General features: G+C 51.5%; 1 protein-coding gene across 3 annotated transcripts in view; it reads left to right on the top strand.

Moving 5' to 3' along the window:
* The window catches only part of Wscd2 (WSC domain containing 2), a 94,612-nt gene that overhangs the window by 58,562 nt on the left and 10,492 nt on the right, over positions 1-25,558 (top strand). For all 3 annotated transcript variants that reach the window (XM_036172087.1, XM_036172088.1, XM_036172089.1), the window contains 6 exons: positions 1,531-1,645; positions 3,833-4,017; positions 13,750-13,871; positions 15,422-15,596; positions 19,306-19,470; positions 24,235-24,435. In XM_036172087.1, coding sequence (XP_036027980.1) covers positions 1,531-1,645; positions 3,833-4,017; positions 13,750-13,871; positions 15,422-15,596; positions 19,306-19,470; positions 24,235-24,435 — 963 coding nt within the window. The remainder of the gene's footprint in view (positions 1-1,530; positions 1,646-3,832; positions 4,018-13,749; positions 13,872-15,421; positions 15,597-19,305; positions 19,471-24,234; positions 24,436-25,558) is intronic.

Raw genomic sequence — 25,558 nt, 5'->3', positions numbered from 1 at the left:
GTTGTCACTAGTGATAGGTTCACAGGAGGGATGGGGGTGGGGTGCGGCTAGGGTAGCAGTGCTCCCTTTGAAGCCAGGCTGTTCTCAGTGGCAGCCCATCACCTCTGTCTTGTGAAGCAAGTCCAAGTTGCCAGGATGGAGACTGGTATTTGGCAGAGCTGACAACAGCCACATGTGGTGGGGGTGCATCCTCCTGCAAGCCCTGCCCCCAGGTACAAAGATAGGGAGAGGATCCCTTCCTGTTTAACCTGGGCAGCCTTATAGGCATAGACCTGTCAAATGGCATTGAAGTTTTCCTGGTCTCTCCCTGGGAAGGTCATTTCATACCGGGACCTGACTGGGTCCTTCTCTTCCAAGGGACTTGGCTGGGTCCCTCCCTTCCAAGGGACCTGGCTGGGTCCTTTTCTTCCAAGGGAAGAGACAGGAAGAGCCAGTGCAGGTCTCAGAGATGTGCATGCAAATCTTCGTCCAGCTGTGAGCTATGAGTCTCTCCTCTCTAAGCCTCTGTAAGGGAAAGAGACTGCCAGGTCTTTCTAATGTGCCAGCACTTCCCACCCATCCAGAAGAGGGATCTGGAGCCAGGTTGTGTGTGTCCAACCCTGGCTTCGTTTATACCAATTGTGTTACCCTGAGCAGATGACCACCTCTCTGGACTGCAGAATAGAGATAATATTCTTTCAGAGTCTTGGTGGGGATTCGGTAGGTTGTATGTGTGAAGCACCGCCTGCAGCTTGCATCCAGGTGTTGGGGACATGTTAAGAAAAAGGGAGAAGAGATTGTACACAAACTGTAAAGTGCTGTCTTTGTGTGTGAGTTTCTGGTTGACGAACAAAAGCGATGTGTTCACGGTGCTAACAACTGGATGGTTCTTAGATATCGTTTGAAGTGACTCTTGGATGGGAGCATTTACCCAAGTCCACCAGAGATACAAACTGTGAAGTGGGTTACCCTGCCCAGTGAATGGCCAGTTTCTCATTCTGCTCACCAGAACCTTGCACCCAGCACGGACAAGATGGTGCAATAGGAGCATTTGTGAATCCTTCCACTCCAGCAGACTGATGGGTGGTTCCATCCCCACGGCGTGGATAACAAGGCCTTGGGAAGGTCCGCCCATCCAAGCCCCATAGACCAGAGCTGGGAAGGAACAGAGTGCAGGGAGACCTGAACCTTGAACCGTCCAAGTGCAGCGAGACCCTTGAGGTAGCCCATAGCAAGGAGCGGACCTTCCAGGCCATCCACGGCCACTAAAACAGGCCTTGTCCTGGGTGAAGTGAAGCTCCTTCTGGGCTAGGGGTGTGGCCCCGGGAGCCAGAGTCACTCAGAAATGGCTGTTCCTCCTGTGCCCTGCTGTCTCCAGGGCCTGCAGCCTCACCCGTCAATGCCCACTGATTGGCCAGCATTTCCCTCCCCTTGTGTGTGCCCCGAGGACACACTTGGCAGAGCCACACAGCAGGGGCATTACAGGGACCTCCTCCTGCAGCCCTCCAGCTTCATCCACAGCTGTCCCTAACTCTTCCTCTTTCTGCACAGCCAAGTACATCGGCTGCTACCTGGACGACACCCAGAGCCGGGCCCTGCGAGGCGCGTCCTTTTTCGACTACAAGAAGATGACCGTCTTCCGTTGCCAGGACAACTGTGCTGAACGGTAGTGACACACGCCCCGCCACCTCTGCTGTGTTCCCAGACATGTCCCTTCCAACCCTTTCCACCCAGGCAGGGTCCCTTCCATGGTGTTCTTTGCCTTGCCATGGAGAGAGTGTCAGAGGGTGAACAAGAGGCCATAGAAACAAAAGGTTGCATGCATGATTGATGTGTGTGCATGCATGTGTGTCTGTGTACGTGCATGTGTGGGCACAGAAGCACGTGTGAGTATATCTACATACATGTGTGTGCACAGAGATGCATATGAATGTGGTCTGTGGCATAGAACCACAACTGTAAGGACTGTACCAAGGAGCCGGCTGGTAAGGTATGGTACACATGGTCAGCTGGTTACCTTGGTGAGCAGAGTCCTGACACATGACTGTCTCTAAGAAATGGTGTTTGTGTGTTTTCAGCCCTCTTGCCTCAGGCTCTGGGAAGTGGCTGGGATGGCAGGCCTGTGCCATCATGCCCGGTTTTAAACTCCACTCTTTAAGAGAGCAGTTGCAAACGCTCTGTGGACTCTCAGTGCTGCCAAGCCAGGGGTTCAGCGGGCATACAAGCCCCTTCCCCAGCTGGAATCACTGAGCCCTCTCTAGAACAATGCCCCTCTTCCTCAGCCATCCTCCCTCTGGCTGTGAGCTGCAGGCTGTCTCCGGTTTCAGAATCAATAACTTTCTTTTCTTGGGTCACTTCTGTCAGTGGGTTCCATTGTAGGAGAGGGGGATGTCCGAGACGCAGGCTTGGAGGGACAGGGACATGGAGGCTAGTGAGGTTCCAAGATGCTCAGTCACGGCAGCTGCTTTCGCTTCATCTTCCAGAGAGGGCAGGTGGATGGGGCAAGGCTAATGCCACCAAGTCACCAGGGCATGTGCGGGCACAAACCTTGGTGGCCCTGCCCACCCACCCAGCACTGAATAGGGACCTAGGAGACCGCTGTTGCCACCAACAGCTCCTCCGGGGACATGTTTTTGCATATTTCTCTCTAAGGGGCCCGCATGGCTTTGGAGACTGTCTCTGGGAGCGAAGTGGTCAGGGGGCTGGTGAGACCCCCCCTTCCCAGAATCCTCAGCCAGAGCCCACAGCCCCCTTCCATGTGTTTAGACTGGTGTCCACTGAGTCTCCTTTTTAGGGAAGAATTCCATGGCAAGGAAAAAAATAGCCTAACCTCAGAGCTCCTGGAATTTTGTTTTGCTTTGTTTTCGGGGAAGAAATTTTTTTCTTGGCTGGGTATGTGAGCTGGGTTTTATAGCCTGCCAAAGGGATTCAAGTGCCCTGCCGCCTCCTCCTCCCCAGTGCTTCTCAGGGGGCCTGGCAATGAGGTGTCTCCTTGGGTGATGCTTCCTGGAAGGGAGAGGTTGGGTTCTGCAGTGGTGAGAGAAGAATAGGGGAGGGGCAAGGTGGTGGTGATGGTGGTATGTGTGTGTGTGTGTGTGTGTGTGTGTGTGTGTGTGTGTGTGTATGTGTACATATGAGTGAATGAATGTATGTGTGTGTGTGTATAATAGTATCTGTGAATGTGTGAATATGTGAGAATGAATGTGTGTGTGCATACAAGTGAATGTATGTGTATGTGAATATGTGTATGTATATATATGGATGAGTGTGTGAGAGTGAATGTGTGTGAATGTATGTGTACATGGTTGAATGTGTGTGTGTGAATGTGTATATATAAGTGAGTGTGTATGAGTATCTGTGAATGTGTGGATATGTATGTGTATGTATAAGCAAACGTGTGTGTGTGTGTGTGTGTGTGTGTGTGTGTGTACACAGAGTGAATGTGTGTGTTAAGTGTGAGTATGAGTGTTAACATGGACATGGAGAGTAGTATGGGGATACAACGCATCAGGCAGTGATGAGGGCTGGTGGGTGTTCCCAGGGGTCTCTGAATTCCCCACACACACACACACAATGCCTCGGGCCCTCTGACTCCCAATAGGTTACCCTGCCCTTTGGAGTAGTTATGACCCCCATCCCTCCCCCAAGCTCCAGACCCCTCCAACCCCTTTGTCCCCTTTCTGAAGTCTCCTGGGTTCTCATCCCTTGGTCTCCAGGCCTCCTGGAGATTTTGTCCACCTCCTGTTACCCCAAAGTCTCAGGATCCTATTACCCGGGGTTTCTCCCACTGTACCCCCTGTCCCCCGGGGTCTCCCTGTCGGTACTGCCCTGCCTGACAACAGCCCTCCCCCAGGGGTTACCTGTACGCTGGGCTGGAGTTCGGGGCTGAGTGCTACTGTGGCCACAAGATCCAGGCGGCCAACGTGAGCGACGCGGAGTGTGACATGGACTGTAAGGGAGAACGGGGCAGTGTGTGTGGAGGTGTCAACCGCCTCTCAGTCTACCGGCTACAGCTGGCCCAGGAGTCTGCCCGCAGGTGTACGTGAGTTCACCCCGCCCCTCTGCTGTGGCATGCTAGCCCTCCACTGCCCCCTCTGAGGATCCTGATAGTCTCACCCTCAATGTCTGCCCTGTACCTTCTAGGACACCCCATCACTCCACAGACACCACAGGCTTCATCACCCACCCCGTCTTCACTCCAGCCCTCAACATTCCTGTGACCCCCGCCCCCCTTCCTCTGCCCCCTGAGTCTGAACATGACCTTGGCCTGTCTCCTCTGAGATGAAATTGTCACCATTGCCTAGGACAATGTAGTACCGAGACTGTAAGAGCACAAAGCCTTTGTCCTCTTCCGAGCACTTTATGCACATTAGGCCATGGCATCTTCACAGTGACCTTTGAAATAGACACAAGGAAAGCCAGACCTCACGGCACAGGCCTGACATCCCTGCTCCTGGGGAGGCTGGTGGGGCATGGTTCCAAGTCAAGGACAGCCTGGGCTACAGAGGAAGTTTGAGGCCACCCTAGGCAACAGAGCAAGAACCAGTCTCAAAACAAGTTTAAGGGGTGGGAGGGGGTTGGGGTTGTAGCTCAGTGGTAGAGGACTCGCCTGTCACACACAAAGCCCTGGGTTCAATCTCCAGGACCACAAACTAAAAAGAAAGGACAGGAGGAAGAGGGAAGAGGGAGGGGTGGAGAGGGAGGAGAGGCAAGTATGGGGCATTGCTTTTACTTGCTCCCATTTGCGGCAGCGAGAAACCTGTCTCATCATCACAGGTCTGAGCAGGGGGGACTTTCTCTAGCTCAGCAGACTTCCCACAGTTCCCCTCGGCTTTGCTAGTGTTCCCAGCTTGAGTCTGGCTGGAAAAGCTCTGCAGGTTGCAAACTAAGGAGAGGAGATGGCAGGAGAGGGAGGAGACATGTCTGCTGCGGCCATCGTCCCTCTGCCCCTTCCCGAGCAGGGAGTGTGGAGTTCCAGTTATTAGCTGTTTGTCAAGAGTCTGCTGGTGACCAGGTGCTAAGCTCAGGGCAAGCCTGACTCCATGTCTCCTCCACACAGCCTTTCCCAGGAGTTGCCACTGGCAGCCATCGCTAGCTACAGCGAGGGAATGGAGGCTTTTTGAATTGAAGTCATTTTACCCAGGCTCACACAGGCAGGAAACAAACAAAAAACAAAACAAACAAACAAACAAACAAAAAAACCAGGCATCTTCATCAGGGTTTCTATTGCTGTGATAAACACCATGGCAGAAAAGTTACTTGGGGAGGAAAGGGTTAATTCCACTTCTCCATCACAGTCCATCATCCAAAAATGCCAGGGCTGTTCCCAAGGCAGGAACTGAAGCAGACGCCATGGAACGACATGGCTTACTGGCATGCTCCTTATGGCTTGCTCACCCTGCCTCCTTAGAACACCCAGAACCGTCAGCCCAGGGCTGGGCCCCTCCCACATCAGTCGCCACTCAAGGGAAGCACACCACAGGCTCGCCCACAGACCAATGTGGCAAGGACATTTTCTCAACTTCAATTTCCTCTTCTAAACTGACTTGAGCCTGTGTCAAGCTGACATAGAACTAGCCAACTGCAGGCTTCTGGGGCTCTTCAGCCAGACCCCACTTCAGCATGCCCGATATCCCTGGAGACCTTGTTAAGTCGAATAATTTCTTATACTTGTTACTTTTCTCTAGCTGTGATAAAACGCTATGACCAAGGCAGCTTATAGAAGGAAGAGTTTATTTGGGTTCCAGGGAGAGAAGAGCCCATTGTGGCAGGGAGGCAGGAGCAGAAGGCTGAGCAATCACATCTCAGCCACAAGCGTGAAGCAGAGAGCAAGTGGGAGTTGTACCAGGCTTTGAACTCTCAAAGCCCAGTTCCAGGTGGTGGTGGTGGTGGTGGTGCACACCTTTAATCCCAGCACTTGAGAGGCAGAGGCAGGCAGATCTCTGAGTTCAAGGCTAGCCTGGTCTACAGAGTGAGTTCCAGAATAACCGGAGCTGCAGATGAGACCCTATCTCAAAAAGTAAGCAAGCAAACACAAACAAAAACCTCTCAACGTCCACCCCCAGTGACATACTTCCTCAAGCAAGGCTGGACCTCCCAGAACCTCCCCAAACAGCACCACCGGCTGGGGAGCCAAGGGTTCCAGTGCCTGAGATGATGGAGAATGTTTTCATTCAAACTACTGTGACTTCGTTTGGTTTGGGTTTTGGCTTTTGCAGTACTGGGGAATGGAACCTAGCATCTGAAACATGCTAGGTAACTGCTTTCTACACCCCTTATCTTCGGCCTTAAACTCAGTCTGTAGCCCAGGCAGCCTTGAACTTGTGAAGCCAATGCCTCAGCCCCCAGAGTAGCTGGGATGATAGGTCTGAGCTACCAGGCACAGCTGGGTTCTACACCCCTATGGTGCCCACAGGCTATTCCAAGCTGTTGGCCCATAGCTCCCATCCTCAGTATAGAGAGGCAGGAATACACAGGTGTATTTGGCAGCAGCTCCACACCTGGTTGTCTGTGGGGACAGGGTATCTTCTCTGTGGCTATCTTTGTAACAACCCATCAGTAGGTAATGTGTACAGGTCTTGAGATCCTGAACTTTGGCAGCCTTATGCAAGCTTTGCCCTGCAGCTAACAGGGTTGAGCATACCACCATTTTGCAAATGTGCTGGTCACGCCATCTGCCTCAGTCACCTCGGTTCAGGTCTGAAGAGCCAGCTGGCAAAGCATAGAGGTGGGAAATCTCAGCTAGAGAAAACCCATGCAGCAGGCTTGGGTCTGATCATTGGTGCGCCAAGGTTCTAAGTGGCAGATTCCCCATCCTCACAGTTAACTTCATTTGTACTGATATCAAGTCATTAAAATGGTGACATGTTGACCATCTGAAAAGATGGCCTCAAAGTGTTGCACTTAGAGAGGATGCTGCTGCTGCTTGCGGATGCACCTGGGATGGGTGAGAAAGATTTAGGTTGCATGTCTCGCTGACTAGATAACCTGGGGCACCCCCCACCCCTGTTCTCTGGTGTAACACTTAAACCAAAAGCTTCTCAATTGGGTGAGATGTATAAGACACACAGATGGGTGGGGATCTCTTCTGTGAGGTGGTCCTTACACATGTAGGGAGGAATAGGATGAGCAGGGATGCATCCTCCCTGTTCAGCCTGCCCTGAAAGTAGAAGTCCCCTGCATGGGTGCCATCCTGCCTGAGAAAAGCATCTTTGTGCTGTGTCATATCCAAAAGGAGATGTGGTCATTTCTACTTAGAGCTCTGCATCCTCAGACCACAAGAGTGTGGTGTACAAGGTGTGAAGCCTTCCACCAGAGAACTAAAGGAAAGCCCAAGCCTCAAGGGTGCTTCCCTTGAGACAAGAATGAAGGCAGTGTGGACAAGAAGGCAGGCGGTTGACCAGATGTCCAGCCAGGATGCCTACTAGGCTCCCACTCAGCAGCTAGCAGCATGGCATATGGAGAAACTGAAGCAGAGCACTGTGCACTTTCATGTAGATGCAGTGTGGGAGGTATAGCCTCTCTTCCAAGGAAGCCACAATCCTGGGCTTGATTAGAAGTGTTGGATGCCAGTTGGGTTGGTTCAGCCATGGGAGTAAGCACAGCAAACTGCAGAGGCTGCCCAAAGAAGCCAGGGGGACATTTGAGTGTAATTCTCTTCTCAGGAGAGTCCGGGTGAGCCAGAAACCAGTGTTCAGCCAAGAGCAACAGTCCAGATTCAGCAAATGTCCTGTTGGAATAATCTTCCCTATCTGTCTCCATTATACACTTGTGGAAATTGATGTACAGAGAGCAGCAATGACTCCATGGAACACCCTGGAAGACACTATAGAAGGGGGCGCATTTGGTGGGGGTCCTCAAACAACGGATAAAGCTTTCTCTGGTAGAGAAGGAAAGGGCACCTGGATTTGAGACACATTACCAAGGAACCTGGAAAAAATGTAGACAAAGAGAGCTAGACCTGAGAAGGCCTGAGTGCACATCAGGAGGTGTGACAGGCACATCTTGCACATCAGGAGGTGTGACAGACACATCTTTCTGATGCCATGGTGCCTTCTAAGGAATGGGGTAGCTGCAAACAGGTTTCTGACTCCCATTTGGAACCTCACTTCTGTAAGGACTCAGTTTTGCCTAACTCCCTCCTCTGACCCATCACCCCTTTCCTGTCGCCTGGCTCTAAGGTTCTTGACATCTCTACTGCCTTTGCCCTAACTCCAAAGCACCCTTGACTCCCATACCTGGGATCTGCTTTAGCCATAAACAACTCAGAAAGGTGTGTCGTCCAAGTCACTGGCTCACAGTGATAGCCAGCTTAGCATGGGTAACCTGGATGAAGAACTGAATGGTCTTTTCAGGAAATGGAGGGGGAAGAAACAAGACTCCATTTGTAGAGTTTCTTGAGAAACCACACGTAACACTTCTAATCAAGATCCTGTGGGGACATTTATTTCCTGAGTGCCACATGGGTAGGCCTGTGAGGAGGTCGCTTGTTCCTGTAGCAAGCGATGAAGACATTCAGAGGTGGGCTGGGCCTATTTCTGTCCTTCTGCCTTAACACAGACTCTGGGGCACACAGATTCATTCACTCTTGGTACAAAAGAACCGAGAAATGGACTATCTTCTTGGTGAGATTACATTCGTCACACCCATTTGCTAAATGTGCCATTGAGTTTAGCTTTTTCCCTGAGGGACAGACCAGCTGGTAATCGGAGAACGCTGTGATTTTACAGGAGGTCACAAGAGAGTGTGTCTGCCTGAAAGGCAGATGCTTGCAGGATTTGGGTGGAGAAGATATGCAGAGCTGTGCTGTGCTGTGAGGCATTCCCAGGGTGTCGTGTGTGGCTGTCCGTGGTGCTGACTGCCCTCTGATACAACTCAAACCCCATGACTGCCACCCCGCTTTCCCTGGGCTCCACTCTTTCTTCCTTCTCCCCCTCACTCCTCCTTCCCCACCCCACTCTGGTCCCCACTCTCACCTTTGCCCTCTTTCCTACCTTAATGAGGCATTATGAAGTTTACAATAACCCTGAAGAATCCAGCAGATACCTCCTAACTGGAGTAATGAATTCTGCCCATGATTGTTAGTTCTGGAGCCTCCAGAACTCTTTGAGAGTTGAGAGGAGAATGCTGTGTGGTTTGTGCTTTCCACTGAGTGGTACTTCCTGCCGCTCCTACCTCCAGCTTGTCCAGGAAACTCGTGTCTCTTTGGATGGACCTTGCCAGCTCCTTCTCTGCCAGACTCTTAACAGATGGTACTAGTGACTCTCACAATCACAGGAGACAGAGCTGATCGTAACAGGTGGACTCGGCTTGAGCTTCTCGACTCAAAATTCACAAAGGCGGGGAAGGCAGGCACAGGGAGTCATGTGGGTTTTTCCACTCCAGTTTTTATTTCTTTGCTACACTGACTCTGGCCAACCTACAGATCCATTCTGAGCCTCTAAACATTTTCTGTAAATTAGGGACAACCCCAGACATCACTGGAGCCACAAAGCAAGTGAGAGTCTAGACAGCATCAGCATGGTGCATACTGCTCCTCCCTGAGTCCCCAAGTTTGCTCTGAGAACTACCCAGATCAGGCTACTGGGATTTCCAACACCCACAGGATCTTCTGGTGATGTATAAAAATAGCTACCTTGAGCCCCTTGGACATGGAGGTTCTTTGTGTAATTCAGTGTCTTTCTGACTGTAGGTAGCTCATTGGCTAAGAACAGCTTCCAGCCAGCAGCATGCCCTTGCCAGCATCTTGAATGCAGTGTAACTTGGCCTAATTACCCAGGGGGTGGTGGCCTCTTTCTGACCAAGGAGAATTCCTCCACATCTGCCTCTGAGCTGGCGCCGGGTGACATTTCCCTCTTTTTTTTTTTTTTTTTTTTTTTTTTTTTTTGTGAAGCATCAGAACAATGAGGGTACAAGACTTCAGAGACTCTGGCACCTGCCCCCAGCAAAGAATGTCAATGTGCCATTGTTCCACTCAACTCTTTCTAGTAGAAAGTTCAAGCTACGGGGGTCACGCATGCCCCTGAGAGACTGCCAATAAGAGCTGACATTGACAAAATGTGGGGCACAAGCTTCTGCAACCGCCTCAGGATCCTGCTGTGGAGCTTGAGAAGAATTCTGGGAAATAAGCGTGGCTGGCATGGGGTCTCCAGAGCCCCCGCCTTATCACTGGGCACAGCTCATGTAGAGAATCGAAGATGGGAAAGCATCATTGATGTGCATGAAGACTGGGTCAAAAGCCAGCTCTGCTCCCCACTGGCTGTGGGACCTGGAGATGGGGTCCTTCTAAGTCTTGGGCTTTCTGCCTTTAGGACAGGGTAATGGTTCAGATGACCTCACAGGCCATTGTGAAGGCAAATGAGATACTGTACGGGATCTGCCTGGCACCACAGTGCACGCAGGAAGCTGCTGTTACAGTCGCCATAACTGCCCTTTGGCTATGATGGAACGTGACCAGCAAGTATCACTCGATCTGTGGCCAGTGAAAGGCTGTGATGCTGACCTCTGTAAGTGATTCTTCCTTAAGAGTTCATACACCACTTCTACAGATACAAGGTGACTGGAGGCTGGTGCCACAGAGCCTCTGCAGGAGAATGGAGTAGCAAGACTAGAAGCAGCCAGTGAAGAGTCTTTTATGGAACTAGCTGCTCATGAAGACTTCCCCTTGGCCTTCTGGAACTCTCTGGACCATGGCACTATTTAGGCTTCAGAGGTGATCTGCCCAAGTAACAGAAGGCTGGACTCTTTATTCCCTGACTCTTACCCATGTCTGGCTGAGGGTGGCTCCTGAGGAAGTCATCGTGTCCTGTCCTGGGATGGGCATGTGTGTTAAAGGACACAGACAGTAGTTGCTTCTTAGTCCTAAGCCTCTGTGTGCACAAGTGAAGGAGAGGTCAGTTCCCTTCACAGATGAGGAACACTGAGGCTCTGTGAAAAGTGAAGATGAACGTCTGAATCCCCTAACCCAGCTAAGTCAAGCTTCCGTAGCCGGTCCGTCTGGGTGATCCCCTTTGCGGTGGACTCCAGAGATTTTTTTCCAACATGAAAACATCATTCTAGTCCTGTAGAAACCCAAATATTTTTATGCCACAGAGAGGCTGAAGGGAGCCACTGGCCACCTCAGTTTTCTTTTCAAATCTAAGGAGACACTCGGGCAGACAGTCTTGTGAGAGGTACCAAAAAAATGGGAGCACGAAGGCAGTGGGAAGACCCAGGGTCAAACCACCATGGGCATGCTCGATGTCCAGTTGACCAAGCTGTAGTGCACAACCACTTAAAGAGAAGTGGCCTCCACTGGGCTCTCCAGACTCCTAAGAATCGGCTGGACCCTTTCCTTGCTGACTTTACTGGATTTCAGGAGCCCTGTGGCTCTGCAGTCCTCCCCAGGGGTTCAGAACAGGAACACCCTACACCCGGGAGACTGGCTGCTGCTGGAGCTGACTCTCAGCCTGCTGCCCTCTGCAAATGTTCTCCCAAGCCGCTGTCTCCATCCCTTTGAGACTCTGCAGGCCTCACCTTATCTGAAATCGGGGCTTCCTGTTCAACCCTTCTCCCTGGGCTCCACTCAGTGAGCATCTGCTTACAGGACAAAGTAGACTCCTCCCGGTAGCACTGGGCTACAAAGTCCTCATTCTCTCCCTGCCCTTTGCAGTCTGGCCTCCTGATGTCCAGCCTGGGAGTCCATACCTCTCTTCCAGTCTCAGGGCAGCAGGCAAGGAGGCAGACCTGTCACAAGATGAGCTCACCAGGCTCCTTCACATCATTCCTAATCTAGACCTGAGAACATTGAGGCCGTGGGAAGCCAGAGAAGCTCTTAGCTTTCTGGGAAGAGATGTCCCCTATGTGGGCTGGACTCTGGTCAAGACCTGCCTCTCCTGCTCCCTCTCTCTATAGTGCATTGCCCCTTAGATTCTGCTCAAAGGACCATTGGGAGATGCTGGGCCCTCGGAATACTCTGTGGGTCAGCCCAGCATGACAGGTTAACTGAGGTTCAGCCTTGCCCTGAGCTAGGTGGAGGGAGCCCTGCCATTGCTAACTGGTAGGCAATCCAGAGAGAGCTCATGGGGTTTCTCTCTCTGCATAACACCTTCATTTACAACTGCAGTCACCACAGAAGCGCACGGTCACATACACCAAGCACAGTCAGATGCTGGGCCAGGAAGCCAGCAGGGCAGATAGACACACACCTACCCCCCACCCCCGAGCCCTGGACTGCCTTTGAAGAAACCCACAGGGTTATACCTGCATCTCAGAGTTTGGAGTCTCTGTGCCCAAATAGATAGATCCAGCATAGACAGTCATACACACACACACACACACACACACACACACACACACACAGCCATATCCTTCCCAGTGTCCAAATACACTCTCGCCGGGGGGCCCTCAATGCCTTCACCCTCATCCCCTTGAATGTAGACAGACACGCTCCTTCCCATATACTCCAACACCCTTCACCCCTCCTGACTGGACTCTGCCCTTTCTGGGGGACTTGATCACCAACAGGGTGATTCTATGGGGCTCAGAGCTAGCAGGTAAGAGTTTGTACAGCTACTATGAAGAGAAACAGGCTCCGAAATATCCAAGCCTGGGTCAGCACAGCCTCAGTGAGAACTGTCAGAGCAAGAAGGAGGCAACCTCCCTGGCCCATGAGCTGAGCTGGCATCCCGCTAACAATGATCTCTGGCCAGCAGAGATTCATACAGGCTCTTGCGTAGGCTTTCTGTCTCATTGTCTAAACCTTTGGCTCAGAGACCACGCCCCCTTCCCTTCCTTCCCTGCCCCACCCCTGCATGGCAACTCTGGTTCACCAATCCCCAGGTGGCCTGATGCGGCTTCCTTCTGTATACCCCACCCATGCAGATGAATGGGAGACCCCAACATTTCTTGTAGGGCATTGGTGGCTTTGGGTCTGACAGGTCCTTTTCTGGGTGATAGAAAAGCTGTGCTGTACAGAGGATGTGGTTCCATACTCCAGCCCTCCCAATGCCGGTGAAGCGCCTAAGATATCATGGTAATCAAAGGTGACCCCATACTTTCCCAAACACTCACTTGATACAGTACCCTAGTCTCTTCTCCCCATGTCCATGTGGGGAAACTGAGGCCTGGAGCGAAGACACAGACTCTGAGTAGCATTCTATCCAGTGCTATCACCTCCAGCCCCTCCCTTACCAAATGGGACTAAAGACAGAAATCCGAGACAGCACAGGACATATATGCAGGCATGATGTAAGAATCGCCCTGTAAGTCTGTGCTGTGGGCCAGTGCCACAGTGAGCTCAGGCTGCGGGTGTCCCATGGTAGAAATGGCCACGAGGATATCTTTGAGACCTAAAGCTTACACATGCTATTCATGAATACCACATCTGGCTATTCAAGTCCACAGGGCTTGATATCAACAGTCCTGGTCCAGCTCTCAAGCCCCAGGGAGTTCCTAGAGAGCTGCTGGTCATCAGTCTACATTGGGATCCTGGAGAAGTGGGTTCCAATAACAGAGAGGGAAGGCCTCCGCTGCAGGATAGATGAACTTGTCAGTGAGGGTGAGGGCAAGCTGGCAAAAGGGAAAAACTTCTTCTTCCATGTCCTTATGTGGGAACTGCCCCCAAAGGTGTGGCCCAGATTTAGGGTGGGTCTTCCCACCTCAAGTGATCCAATCAAGAAAATCCCTCTCAAGCCTACCCAGCTACTTGGGCTTTAATTGGTTCCAGATGCAGTCAGGTTGATGATCAAGATTAGCCGGCTCTAGGTCTGACAGCTCTGTCTGCCTCTTCAGATGGAAGTGCGGTGTTCAGGGGCTGCTTCCGCCGACCCAACAACCTCTCCCTAGCCTTGCCTGTGACAGTCGCCATGCCAAACATGTCTGTGGACAAGTGCGTGGACCTCTGCACAGAGAAGGTAAGCTGGGGCTGTATGCAGCCTCGGGGGTGCAAGGACAGGGTGGCACGAAGCCTAAGGAGCAGGATGTGAGGCTGGAGAAGTAGCAGTCACTCAGAACAGATGGGGTCACAGACATGACCTGTGACTAGGCAGAGGAATGCATTAGTTCATGGATTCAAGGCATCGGAGCCACACACAGTGAGTGGCAGGAGTTGCCTACCTGTGTCTAATGGTGAGGGAGTGTGAGATCGAGGATGCCTGAGGAGGCATCATAAACTCCTAGTTAGCTAATGTCATCAGCGGTGGCCCAGTGGGACCCAGGTGCATGCCACCTTTCTCTCTGCCACTAAGCAGTTCCTATAAAGTATCTTAGAAAGAAGCAAGAACTGCGCTGGATGTGATGTGTGGTTTTCTCTTCTGAGTCTTCGTGGACCTGTGACTGGGTAGGGAATCTGGGCTGTGTCTGGTTTAGGAACCAACTGGACAGAGATAGCTTTGCTACCCAGGGGTCAAAGGAGATAACTCAAGGCTTCTTTGGGTGTGCACACCTATATCCTTTTGGTGTAAAAGCACACCGATTTGGGCCAACAAGATGGCTCAGTGGGTAAAGGCTTGCAACCAAGTCTGAAGACCTGAGTTTGATTCCCAAGACCAACATAGTGGAAGGAGAGAATTGGTTTCTGTGTGTTGTTCTCTGACCTCCATGTGTGCACATGGACACACAATCAGTTGATAATTTACAGCACAAATTTAGACGGAGTTTCCCAAGATATGGATTGTATCACACAAAAGACAGGGCCACCATTGACAGAGGTATGACCCCTTGATTCCCTCTCAAGCTCCAGGAAAAAGTGTCAGTACAGTGCTGACACTCCCTACCACAACCCTCAGTGAATCCCTTGCCAGAAAAGATGGCACTGACCCCAGGTTCACTCTCAGCAGGACCCAGGCAGAATTTACCAAATTAGCAATCCATCTGGGGTTGAGCTCCAGCACACACTGCGCATACCTGGGTCCTAGGGCACACAAGGGTCTTATTGAGCTGACAAGGACTTGCACACCCTCAGCTCTAGATGACATCTAATTCCTAATTGGTTCCTAATGCTGTGTAAGGAGTTGCTATGGCAATCGCTGAAGGGAAGGAAAGGGTCCAGGTGTTCAATGCCCAGAGAGTACTTTTCTGGAATTTTTTTTTTTTTACCTGAGGATCGAACCCAGGGCCTTGTGCTCTACCACTGAGCTAAATCCCCAACCCTGCTGGAATGATTTTTAACCTCACCGTCTCACTGTGGAGTCATCAGATTGGGGGGGGGGAGCTGGTACATTCTATGGGTCTCCCTTGGCTGCATGGGAATGTGGAGGAGCTCACTTCTCCACTGGCCTTACTGGTTATGGATACCAAGTTTATCCTGAAGTCTTGTTTCAAACAAGGAATCTGATAAACAGTTCATCAGCACAAGTACTGGGATGGAGAAAATCTGCCAGGGTGGGTAGCTGCTGAGGTCTGGGGAGGAGAATGGTTGGGCTCTACAAGGACCAAGCGACTCTTCCTTTCCTCTCGTGCCCAGGAGTACCCCCTGGCAGCTCTTGCTGGCACTGCTTGCCACTGTGGCTTTCCCACTACACGATTCCCTCTTCATGACCGGGAGGATGAGCAGCTGTGTGCACAGAAGTGCAGTGCCGAGGAGTTTGAAAGCTGTGGGACCCCCAGCTACTTCATTGTGTACCAGACTCAGGTCCAAGGTAAGCCAGCAGGTCTCGACAGACTCTGCTTCCCAGATGTGTCCCAGCCAGTCAGTTTCTTAAAGCCTGCAGTGAGGGGAGAGGAGAATGGATGAGATGGCCGAGGGCTGGGCTGGTGAAGTTCCCTGGGCTGAGGGCTTCTAGGTGCAAGACAGAGGAAGCGTCTGAGGGGAGGTTCTAATGACCTCCTGTCTGTCCTATCAGTGAGGGCCCTTGGTGGCTCTTTGCTGATAGCAGAGGCAGAGAGGTTGAGTGGAAAGAGAGCCCTGGATCTCCTCTCCTCCAACACAGACCCAGTGTGTGATCCTGGACAGCTCATACCACCAATCTGGGCCTCAGTTTTTCCATCTGGAAAATGAACCTGTGCATGGATGGTTGGCTTCCGAGGTCCTTTTCAGTTCTGGAATTCTGTCAGTGTGTCTGTAACTTCTTCCTTCTCTCTCCTTCTTCCCCTCCCTGACTTGATCATCCTTTCCATCTCTTCCCTTCTTTGCCAGTAGAGCCCACACTGACTGTTTGTCTCTCTCCTGTCTATGGGGGATGCCAAGTGTCATGACAATGACAGTGGCTAGGAGGGTAACAAGGAAAGTGATGGTGATGGCGGTCATATGCTGTGTTGATGATATGATGTTGGTGGTGATGTTGGTGGTCATGATGCAGTGGTGATGTTGGTGGTGACAATGATGGTCATGATGGTCATGATGCAGTATGTTGGTGGTGATGGTGTGGATCATGATGGTGATGATGAATGCACTTGTGTGTGTTAGTGTGTGTCAACTTGACACAAACCTAGATATATCTGGGAAGAGGGCATCTCACCTGAGGAATTATCCCCATCAGATTGCTCTAGCCCACTGCGGGTAGTACCACACCTGGGCAGATGACCATGGGTTGTATAGGAAAACAAACTGAGCAAGCCATGGAAAGCAAACCAGGAAACAGCTTCCTCCATGGTTCCTGCCTCCTCTCCTGCTTGAGTGCCTGCCTTAACTTCTTTTTGTGGTGGTATTGTGTTCCCAAAATATTGTGTACCCTAATAAACTTATCTGGGTCAGAGAACAGAACAGCCACTAGATATAGAGGCCAGAAAATGGTGGCACACATGCCTTTAATCTTATCACTTGGGAGGCAGAGATCTGTGAGTTTAAAGCCACACTGGAAACAGCCAGGCATGATGACTCACGCCTTTAATCCCAGGAAGTGATGGCAGAAAGGTATTTAAGGTGTGAGGACGATGAACTATAGCCTGGTTAGGCTTTTAGGCTTTTGAGCAGCAGTTCAGCTGAGATGCATTTGGATGAAGACACAGAGGCCTCCAGTCTGAGGAAACAGGATCAGCTGAGGAACTGGAGAGGTGAGGAAGCTGTGGCTTGTTCTGCTTCTCTGATCTTCCAGCATTCACCCCAATACCTGGCTCCAGGTTTGATTTTATTAAGACCATTTAAGATTTGTGCTACATCTCTTAGTGATTGGCTGTAATTGGGGCATGTAAGCCAAATAAACCCTTTCCTTGGGTCAGTGTTTTATCACAGCAATAGAGAAGCAAACTAGGATAATGATGATAATAATGTTTGTGATGCTGCTGATGATGTTGGTGATGATGATGGTGATGATGGTGATGCTGATGGTGATGATGGTGATGCTGCTGATGATGTTGGTGATGATGATGGTGATGATGGTGATGATGATGGTGATGATGGTGATGCTGCTGATGATGATGGTGATGATGATGGTGATGATGGTGATGCTGCTGATGATGTTGGTGATGATGATGGTGATGATGGTGATGCTGATGGTGGTGGTAATGGTAGTGACAGAAGTGATAAACAATGGTGGAATGATGGTGGTGATATTTGTAATGAAGGTGATGGATGGTGGTGGTGATGATGGTGATGATGGTGATGATGATAATGGTGTGGTATTTATTATGGTGATGATGATAAAAATGGTGATGAGGGCTGGAGAGATGGCTCAGAGGTTAAGAGCACTGACTGTTCTTCCAGAGGTCCTGAGTTCAATTCCCAGCAACCACATGGTGGCTCACAACCATCTACAAGGAGATCTGGTACCCTCTTCTGGCCTGCAGGCCGAACACTCATTGTATACATAGTAAATAAATAATTTTTTAAAAATGGTGATGAGAGGGCATAATGAATTCCTTGAGTCTTACTCCACACCAGGCTCAGTGCTAAGACCTTATTATATACTGTCTTCCCCTCAGCTGTCTTAGGAAGTGGGAACAGTGATTATTCCTACTTTCCTGGGAAAGTGAGACACAGACTAGCTAAGGGACTTGCCCGCAGACAGACTGTAAACCTTCATTCCTGGCTGGGGCATCTCAAGGAGAAGTTGGTGTGGGGCTGGGTACTCATGCTGGAACAGAGCCTAAGGAAACCAGCATGGATACAGTGGCTGGATTCTACCAGCATGGATAGATGGATACAGTGGCCATCCACTGCACACCAGCGTCAGGCCAAGCCTCAGCTCATTCTGTGATATAAAGGCCAAAATCAGCCAGTGAGCAGAGCTGTGCCCATTTTGTAGACGGCAGAGGGTTAAGGAATTGGCCACAATCCTATACATAAGAGCAGTGTGCCTTCAGAGATGATTCCAAAGACCATGCCAGAATCTTCAGCTCACAATGGCAAGAGTACCCCCAACCCCTCTGGAGTCTGAAGAGCAAACAGTACATCTCTGGACTGACTGTCTCTTAGCAACAATGCATAGAAGGACAGGCTGGACACTGCATGGGTGTGTCAACAGCAAAAGTACATGCAAGGCAGCCTGTGCTCTCACATGCCTGCACTGTAGAGAAAAGCAGCAGATGCCTGTTTGTGATTTGCATAAAAATCCTGTACAAGTGACTGGTGGTCCCTAGCAGGTAATCCTATTTGATCTGATGTTGAGTACAAGAGCCTGGTGAGCAAGCACAGCCCATTTACAGTCCAGTGAGGAGGGATGAGTGTGTGCTGGTCTCCAGGATGCACCGGGCATTTGGGCAGAGCTACATGGCCCTGGCATGTAATAAAGTGTAAATAAAACCTGGAGAGTCAGGTCTGCTGGTTCCAGGACCTAGAAAACACAGCCTGTAGCTCCTGCCTGGTTTGTGGGGCTTCAGAATCAATAAATGCAATAGATTTTAACACTGAAAACAACAGCCATTATCACAGAGCTGACCCACCTCCCATTTGCCCCCTGCACTATTTTACTGAGTCACACCCCTTGTCCCCAGGACCCTTTCTGACCCATTCTGAAGGAAGTGCGGTCCCCAATAGGAATCATTAATTCCAATGTGACATTTGATTGAAGTGGTTTTTTTTTAAGTCCCATTTCCATAGAGGGAAAGGCGCCTTTCAAGTGGGGTGGCCCATAATCACTTGATGACCTTTGACCCTCTAAGACCAAAAGAAACCAGAGGGCCTTCTGGCTTGGTAGATGCTGCAGTGGGTGGAGCTGGGTCTCCCACCGGCGGGGTTCTCAGCCCCATCAAATTGAAAGTCAAACTGAACTATTGCCAACCACTCACTGTGGAGGATTTGCTACGCCAGGAGTGGCCGGGACTGAAAAGGAGGACTGTCCTCCCATGGGACTTCTGTCTGTCCTTCCTGTGAGCACAGCACATCCGAGTGCTCCTCCTCTTCCAGATATGACCTTGTCTCCAGGGCACACTGTGCTGACCCCTGACCCCTGCCTGTCTGTCCCCCGGCAGACAACCGCTGCATGGACAGAAGGTTCCTCCCAGCCAAGTCTAAGAAACTCATCGCGCTGGCCAGCTTCCCAGGCGCCGGCAACACGTGGGCTCGCCATCTCATCGAACTGGCCACCGGCTTCTACACTGGCAGCTACTACTTTGACGGCTCTCTGTACAATAAAGGTGAGGGATGGAGGGTGAGGGAGCATCCCACACGGCTCGCTCAGCATGCCTGGGCTCATCCACGAAGGCCTCTGCCGTGTGCTCCTGCAGTCCTTCCTTTTATGTATGACACACACATCCTGTGTGTCCTGTCTCAGAACCTCCCCTGGGCCTGCCGGCTGACAGACATCTAGTAAGCACCATTTGGATTGCCATAAGCAATTCTTAAGCACCTGCTGTGTGCTAGGCACCTCACCACAGATACTGACTGACCAACAGCTCTATGCTATCAATAGAAATATAATAACTGTGTTTACATCGGGGCACTTATTGAGTACCAACTGCTTACTGGACATCTTGCTGATCGTGCTGTGTGCCATGCTTTATCCTGATGCTGTGCGCTGTGTTTTAGTGAGCACCATTATATTAGGGATGTGCTTTCCTTGTGTGGGTTTCAAGACACATTTATGGAGCACCAACTGTGTGTAGGGAATCTCAGGGAAGTTCACCACCCCCAGATACCTTGTTGGGCTAGCTGTGACCTGTCCCCAGACCCAAAAACTGAGGCTGAAGAGGGGGAAATAACTGGCCCCAAAGTCACAGGATTTTTTTTTCAAATGGCTGATTAGAAAATGTGCCCAACTGTTTCCTGATTTCACACTCACATCCTCACCACTCTCGGGCTTCTTACTGGGCAACTAGAAATCATGAGTGGCACCGGACATGAAGCGCTCTTCTCGGTGTGGGTTTTATGTCTATGTGTGGATAGCCCTTGGTTGTGTCTTTGTGTCCGTGTTTTAGTGGAGGAACACTTCCTGGCTGTGTGGTCTTGGGCACATGACTGCACCTCTCTGGTCCTGGGATCATTTACCTACTACAGATAACAGTTGGCACCTCATGAGGGTGGTGTAAAAGCGAAGGAGCTGATCCATGTAACAAGTTCAGCACGCGGGAAGTAGAGTCTGGTGTGATGGCTCGGGTGCCAGGCACGGCTAAGGCAAAGCCAGGCAGCAGCATCTCCCAGGACGGGAACAGGTGGGAGGTGGAGAGTGAAGAGAGAGAAGAAGGTGGGGTGGCGGGTGGGAGCCAGCAGGGATGCAGAAGGGCTTCCCAGTTTGTGTTCAGCTGGCTGTGACGAACACTGGCCCAAACCAGCTCGGAGAGGAAAGGGTTTGTTTTATCCTAGCAGCCCCCAACTCACAATCCGCCAGCGCGCGAAGTCAGGTGGGAACTCCAGCAGAGGCCATGGAGGGATGCTGCTCACTGGCTTGCTCCCCATGGCTTGCTTGATCAGCCTGCTTTCTTACAGAACCTGGAATCACCAGCTCTGGGATGGCCCCACCCACCCTGGGCTGAGCCCTCCCCCATCGATTATTAATCAACATAGTGCCTCATAGTCCAATCTGATAGAGGGAATTCCTGAGTTGAGGTTGCCTCCCTGTGAGTGACTCGATTTTGTGTCATGTTGACAAGCACGCAAGGCCTGCACCTTCAGAGCCCAGTTCTCTGCATTTGGTTTGGATTTCTGTACTCATATACTTAGCAATTACTAGGTATGAAATGGCACTATATGTGAAGCACCTGCCAGGATTTGAACCCAGACCTTCAGCAGACCCTGCACTGTGCTGTCTTTATGAGCTGGAGGTTGGGGACAGGTCAGACATTCTCAGGTAGGCTCCTCCTAACTGCTCTGGCTGCACAGACTCCACCCACAGAGAACCCCCACCCCCATCATTGAAGTCAGGGATCTAAAGTGGTTTCATCTCCTGTGTTAAGTTCAGTGAACCCCACTTGGCAGAGACATGTTAAGAAGGATTCTGGGGTTCTGTTTTCCCTCAGTGGTTTGAATGAGGGAAGGGGAAGCCTAGACACCCAGTACTGTCTCTCCCACCCATTCCCTCCTGGCTTCAGAGAGCCATGGAGCCCTCAATCTGAAAGTTCACGGTGCTTTGTAGATGGGACCTGGGCTCAGACTCCCCCTCCTGAGCCTTGGGCTCTTCATTTGGAGCGTGGGGAGTCGGCATCGAACACAGAGATTTTCTTTTTTAATTTATTTATTTATTATGTATATGGTGTTCTGCCTGCATGTATGGCTGCAGGCCAGAAGAGGGCACCAGATCTCATTACAGATGGTTGTGAGTCACCATGTGGGTGCTGGGAATTGAACTCAGGACTTCTGGAAGAGCAGCCAGGGCTCTTAACCTCTGAGCCATCTCTCCAGCCCCAGAGATTTTCTAAGAGCACAACCAGATAGTGCCAGGCGGGGACCTTGGGGACACTGTGATACAAGGAACACACAATCTGTAATATTAGAGGTGTGAAGAGAGAGACAGAAAAGAGAAAACATTTTTTTTTTCTGCAGCTCTGAGCCCATGTCTTGGATCAATATTCTGGTGGCCCTTCAGAACCTGAGGGTCACATGCTCCCCAGATAAGTAGACAACTGTGGTAACTCTGAAAGGTAATAGTTAAACATGCCACATTTGTGTCATGGTGGTGTTGGGTCCTGTAGAAAAGAGGGGTATGGAAGGGGGGCCTCTGGTGGTGGAATTCAGCAATTCCCATTACTTATTGACAAGTGAGCAACATTCCTAAGGAAAGCCCAACCCATTGTCTTCCTGAAGCTCCTTCCTAGTCATAAAATGCTTCTGGAACATGTTCTGTTAAATGAAATCACCCCACCCCCATCTACAGGCCAATTCTCAGGGGTGGGAGAACGACGGATATTTAGACTCTGCAATAGGTATTTCTAGATGATCGTGGCTTATCTTGTTTGGTGCTTATTTATAATTTCCACAAATATCAAACTAAGTTAATGCCATTATGGCATCGAAGAGACAGAAACTCAGGTCTCCCCAGACAGGGAAATGACTTCTTATACTGTCTCCGTTGATGACATCATGATGCCTTGTTTGGGGCATTTGGGGAGTTTTCATTACTGTTTTGTTGGTTTTGGTTTCTGAAGATGGCTTCATGGTATCTCAAGGCAATACCAATCCATCTGCCTCTGCTTCCTAGCATGGACATTGCCACCACACCCACCCAGACCTATTTTCTCCTCTGAGAGAGTGTGGGTTTTTGTATGCCACCTCTGTCTGCCCATGGCTGAGCTTGTGATGAAATGGATTTCAGTGAAGACAAAATGAAGCCAAAGGTGGAAAGTCCTTGTCCCGGTGGTACACAGTCCCACCAATGGGATGTGTGGCATGGGGTTGTAGCCAGGGCTGTGTGTGGTGAACTTTGCATACTCTCTCCCAAGCCCTACACCATCATCCTCAGTGCCCTCAGGATACTGTGCCTCAGAGGACCTCAAAAGCTGTTGATAAAGATCTAGTCGCAGGTATGAACCAACCCAAATTTGCAAGACTTCTCTAATCCCTTTGGCCCAAGCAGCCCCAGGGTGAAATGTAATTCAGGAAAGGGCATTCCATTTCTGCCTCTTCGGCCCAGAGGCCCTGTGAAGGCAGCCATAGCTCTCTGGACCTCTGGAACAGGATCAAGTGACATGGTAGCCCTTACCACCATCCACCTCCAAAGCTATATGTAAGCTGCTATATACGTGGACCGAACAGGAATACACGGCACCCCACGGCCTGGCAAGGCCCTGTAGCCTCTCAGCCTAGGATTTGCTGTGGCTTATGTTAGTTTCTGTGACAGAAAACCTAAAAAAGAAACCAATAGTGGAAGGGAGGATCTGTTTTGGCTCATCCAGTCCATCATTACAGGGAGGGGGTAGGGGCAGCTCAGTCCCCAGGAGAGCAATCCTCTACCACAGCTGCATCACTGGTGGATTAGAAGGCCGCCGCCGCCGGCAGCCTTCTTAGCTCCTTTCATCAGATTTCTGCTCTGTGTCTCGCCAGCTTCTCACAGAGACTGGGTGAAGAAGGTACAGATGAGAAACTGAGGCCCAGAGATGTGACGCAGTGTCGGGCACACTCGCTGTCTTAGAAACAGCAGTGGGCCGGGCGGTGGCGGCGCACGCCTTTAATCCCAGCACTCAGGAGGCAGAGGCAGGCGGATCTCTGTGAGTTCCAGGCCAGCCTGGTCTCCAAAGAGAGTTCCAGGAAAGGCGCAAAGCTGCACAGAGAAACCCTGTCTTGGAAAAGACAAAACAACAAAACAAACACCCCCCCCCCAAAAAAAAAGCAGTGAAGGCACACTTGACCTTCAAGATCTTCCTAATGCCTCAACCCTCCGAGTGTGGGAGTCCGGAGGGAGAAAGGACACAGGCTCAGGAGCCTGGGTGTCACGAGTTTGGTGCCTCTGAGTGCACATTGTGACTCTCTCAGCCCTCTCCAGCTCCCCGTGTTCCCGGCCACCCATCCTAGGATGTCTCGTCTCATCCCCCCAGGACTTTGGTACCTGCGGTCCCTGTCCTTTCTTGTCTTGGGATAACCAACATCCCTACCCAGAAGGCCTTTCTGCACGCCACAAGCTCATGAGCTGGGCTGAGGCCCTGTCTGTATCTCAGAGGGTAGAGGTGTACCCTGGGTCCAAAACAGAACCACCCAGCCAGGTCCCTCCTGGGCCTGGGCCTGCTCTGCTGCATGGACAGCAGCTGTGACTTTCCGTTCCTGTGACATCCGTTAACTGATGCCACGCTCCAAGCCGTGATGCTCTGCTAGGCTTCTCTCAGGATATTCGGTTATGTAGGTGCTCAGAATACACACAGGAAGGAAGGAATGAGTGAGTCAAGAGAGTGAGGAATCCTGAGGTGGTGCGGGATGGGGTGGCATGTCCTTCCCGCCTCCCCAGCTTCTAACTTCTCACCCGGGGTTGGGGACAGGGTTCAAAGGTGAACGAGACCACTGGCGCAGTGGTCGGACCATCTGCATCAAGACCCACGAGAGTGGCCAGAAGGAGATCGAGGCCTTCGACGCGGCAATTCTGCTCATCCGCAATCCCTACAAGGCCCTCATGGCTGAGTTCAACCGCAAGTATGGAGGCCACATAGGCTTTGCTGCCCATGCCCACTGGAAAGGCAAAGGTACAGGAAGAAGGGCCTCGGGTTGTGTGGGGCGCAGGGTGGCCAGCATGGGGTGACAGGAGGGAGGGCCTCAGGTGGTGTGGAGCACAGGGTGGCCAGCATGGAGTAACAGGAGGCCCTGGAGCAGTGTGGGGTGCAGGGTGACCAGCATGGAGTCACAGGAGATCAAACCTGGAGCAGTGTTGGGTACAGGGTGACCAGCATGGAGTCACAGGAGATCAAACCTGGAGCAGTGTGAGGTGCAGGGTGACCAGCATGGAGTCACAGGAGATCAAACCTGGAGCAGTGTGGGGTGCAGGGTGACCAGCATAGGGTCACAGGAGATCAAACCTGGAGCAGTGTGGGGTGCAGGGGGATCAGCATGGAGTCACAGGAGGCGCTGGAGCAGTGTGGGGTGCAGGGTGACCAGCATGGGGTCACAGGAGGCCCTGGAGCAGTGTGGGGTGCAGGGTGACCAGCATAGGGTCACAGGAGATCAAACCTGGAGCAGTGTGCGGTGCAGGGGGATCAGCATGGGGTGACAGGAGGGAGGGCCCCAGGTGGTGTGGGGCACAGGGTGGCCAGCATGGGGTGACAGGAGGAAGGGCCCCAGGTGGTGTGGGGTGCAGGGTGGCCAGCATGGAGTCACAGGAGGCCCTGGAGCAGTGTGGGGTGCAGGGTGGCCAGCATGGGGTGACAGGAGGGAGGGCCCCAGGTGGTGTGGGGTGCAGGGCGATCAGCAGGAAGCTCTCCAGAGGAGTGCAGAGCTCCTGCAATGCTGGGTGGCTCTGGGTGGCTGAGGCACCACAGGGCCACACCCAAAGCACCAGCCATGTAGCCCAGGAACTAAGGCTTCACACTTTACAGTGAGACTCCCTTGCAATGGGACCCCAAACCCTTACGCTTTTTTAAACAACTCTAACTTTCTGAACTTAGGGGGATGACGTGGGTTGGAGAGGCTTGAAGGTACACTTTCTTTACTCAGCAGCTGTGGTTCTCACTATGGTAACGAGACACTGCTGATGAAATCCAGATTTTGGCATTGATGGCCACAAGTTTGTGGGTCTTCTCCTGGGTACCACATGGCCTGTGTCCAGCCCCTGTGTGGTAGTGAAACCCTAAAGCCATGGGACCGTTATCAGTG

Source organism: Onychomys torridus, chromosome 22, assembly GCF_903995425.1.
Source record: "Onychomys torridus chromosome 22, mOncTor1.1, whole genome shotgun sequence".
In the NCBI taxonomy this organism is placed as follows: Eukaryota; Metazoa; Chordata; class Mammalia; order Rodentia; family Cricetidae; genus Onychomys; species Onychomys torridus.
Note: the sequence above shows the minus strand (reverse complement) of the source record. Positions and strands in the feature narration are given on the sequence as shown.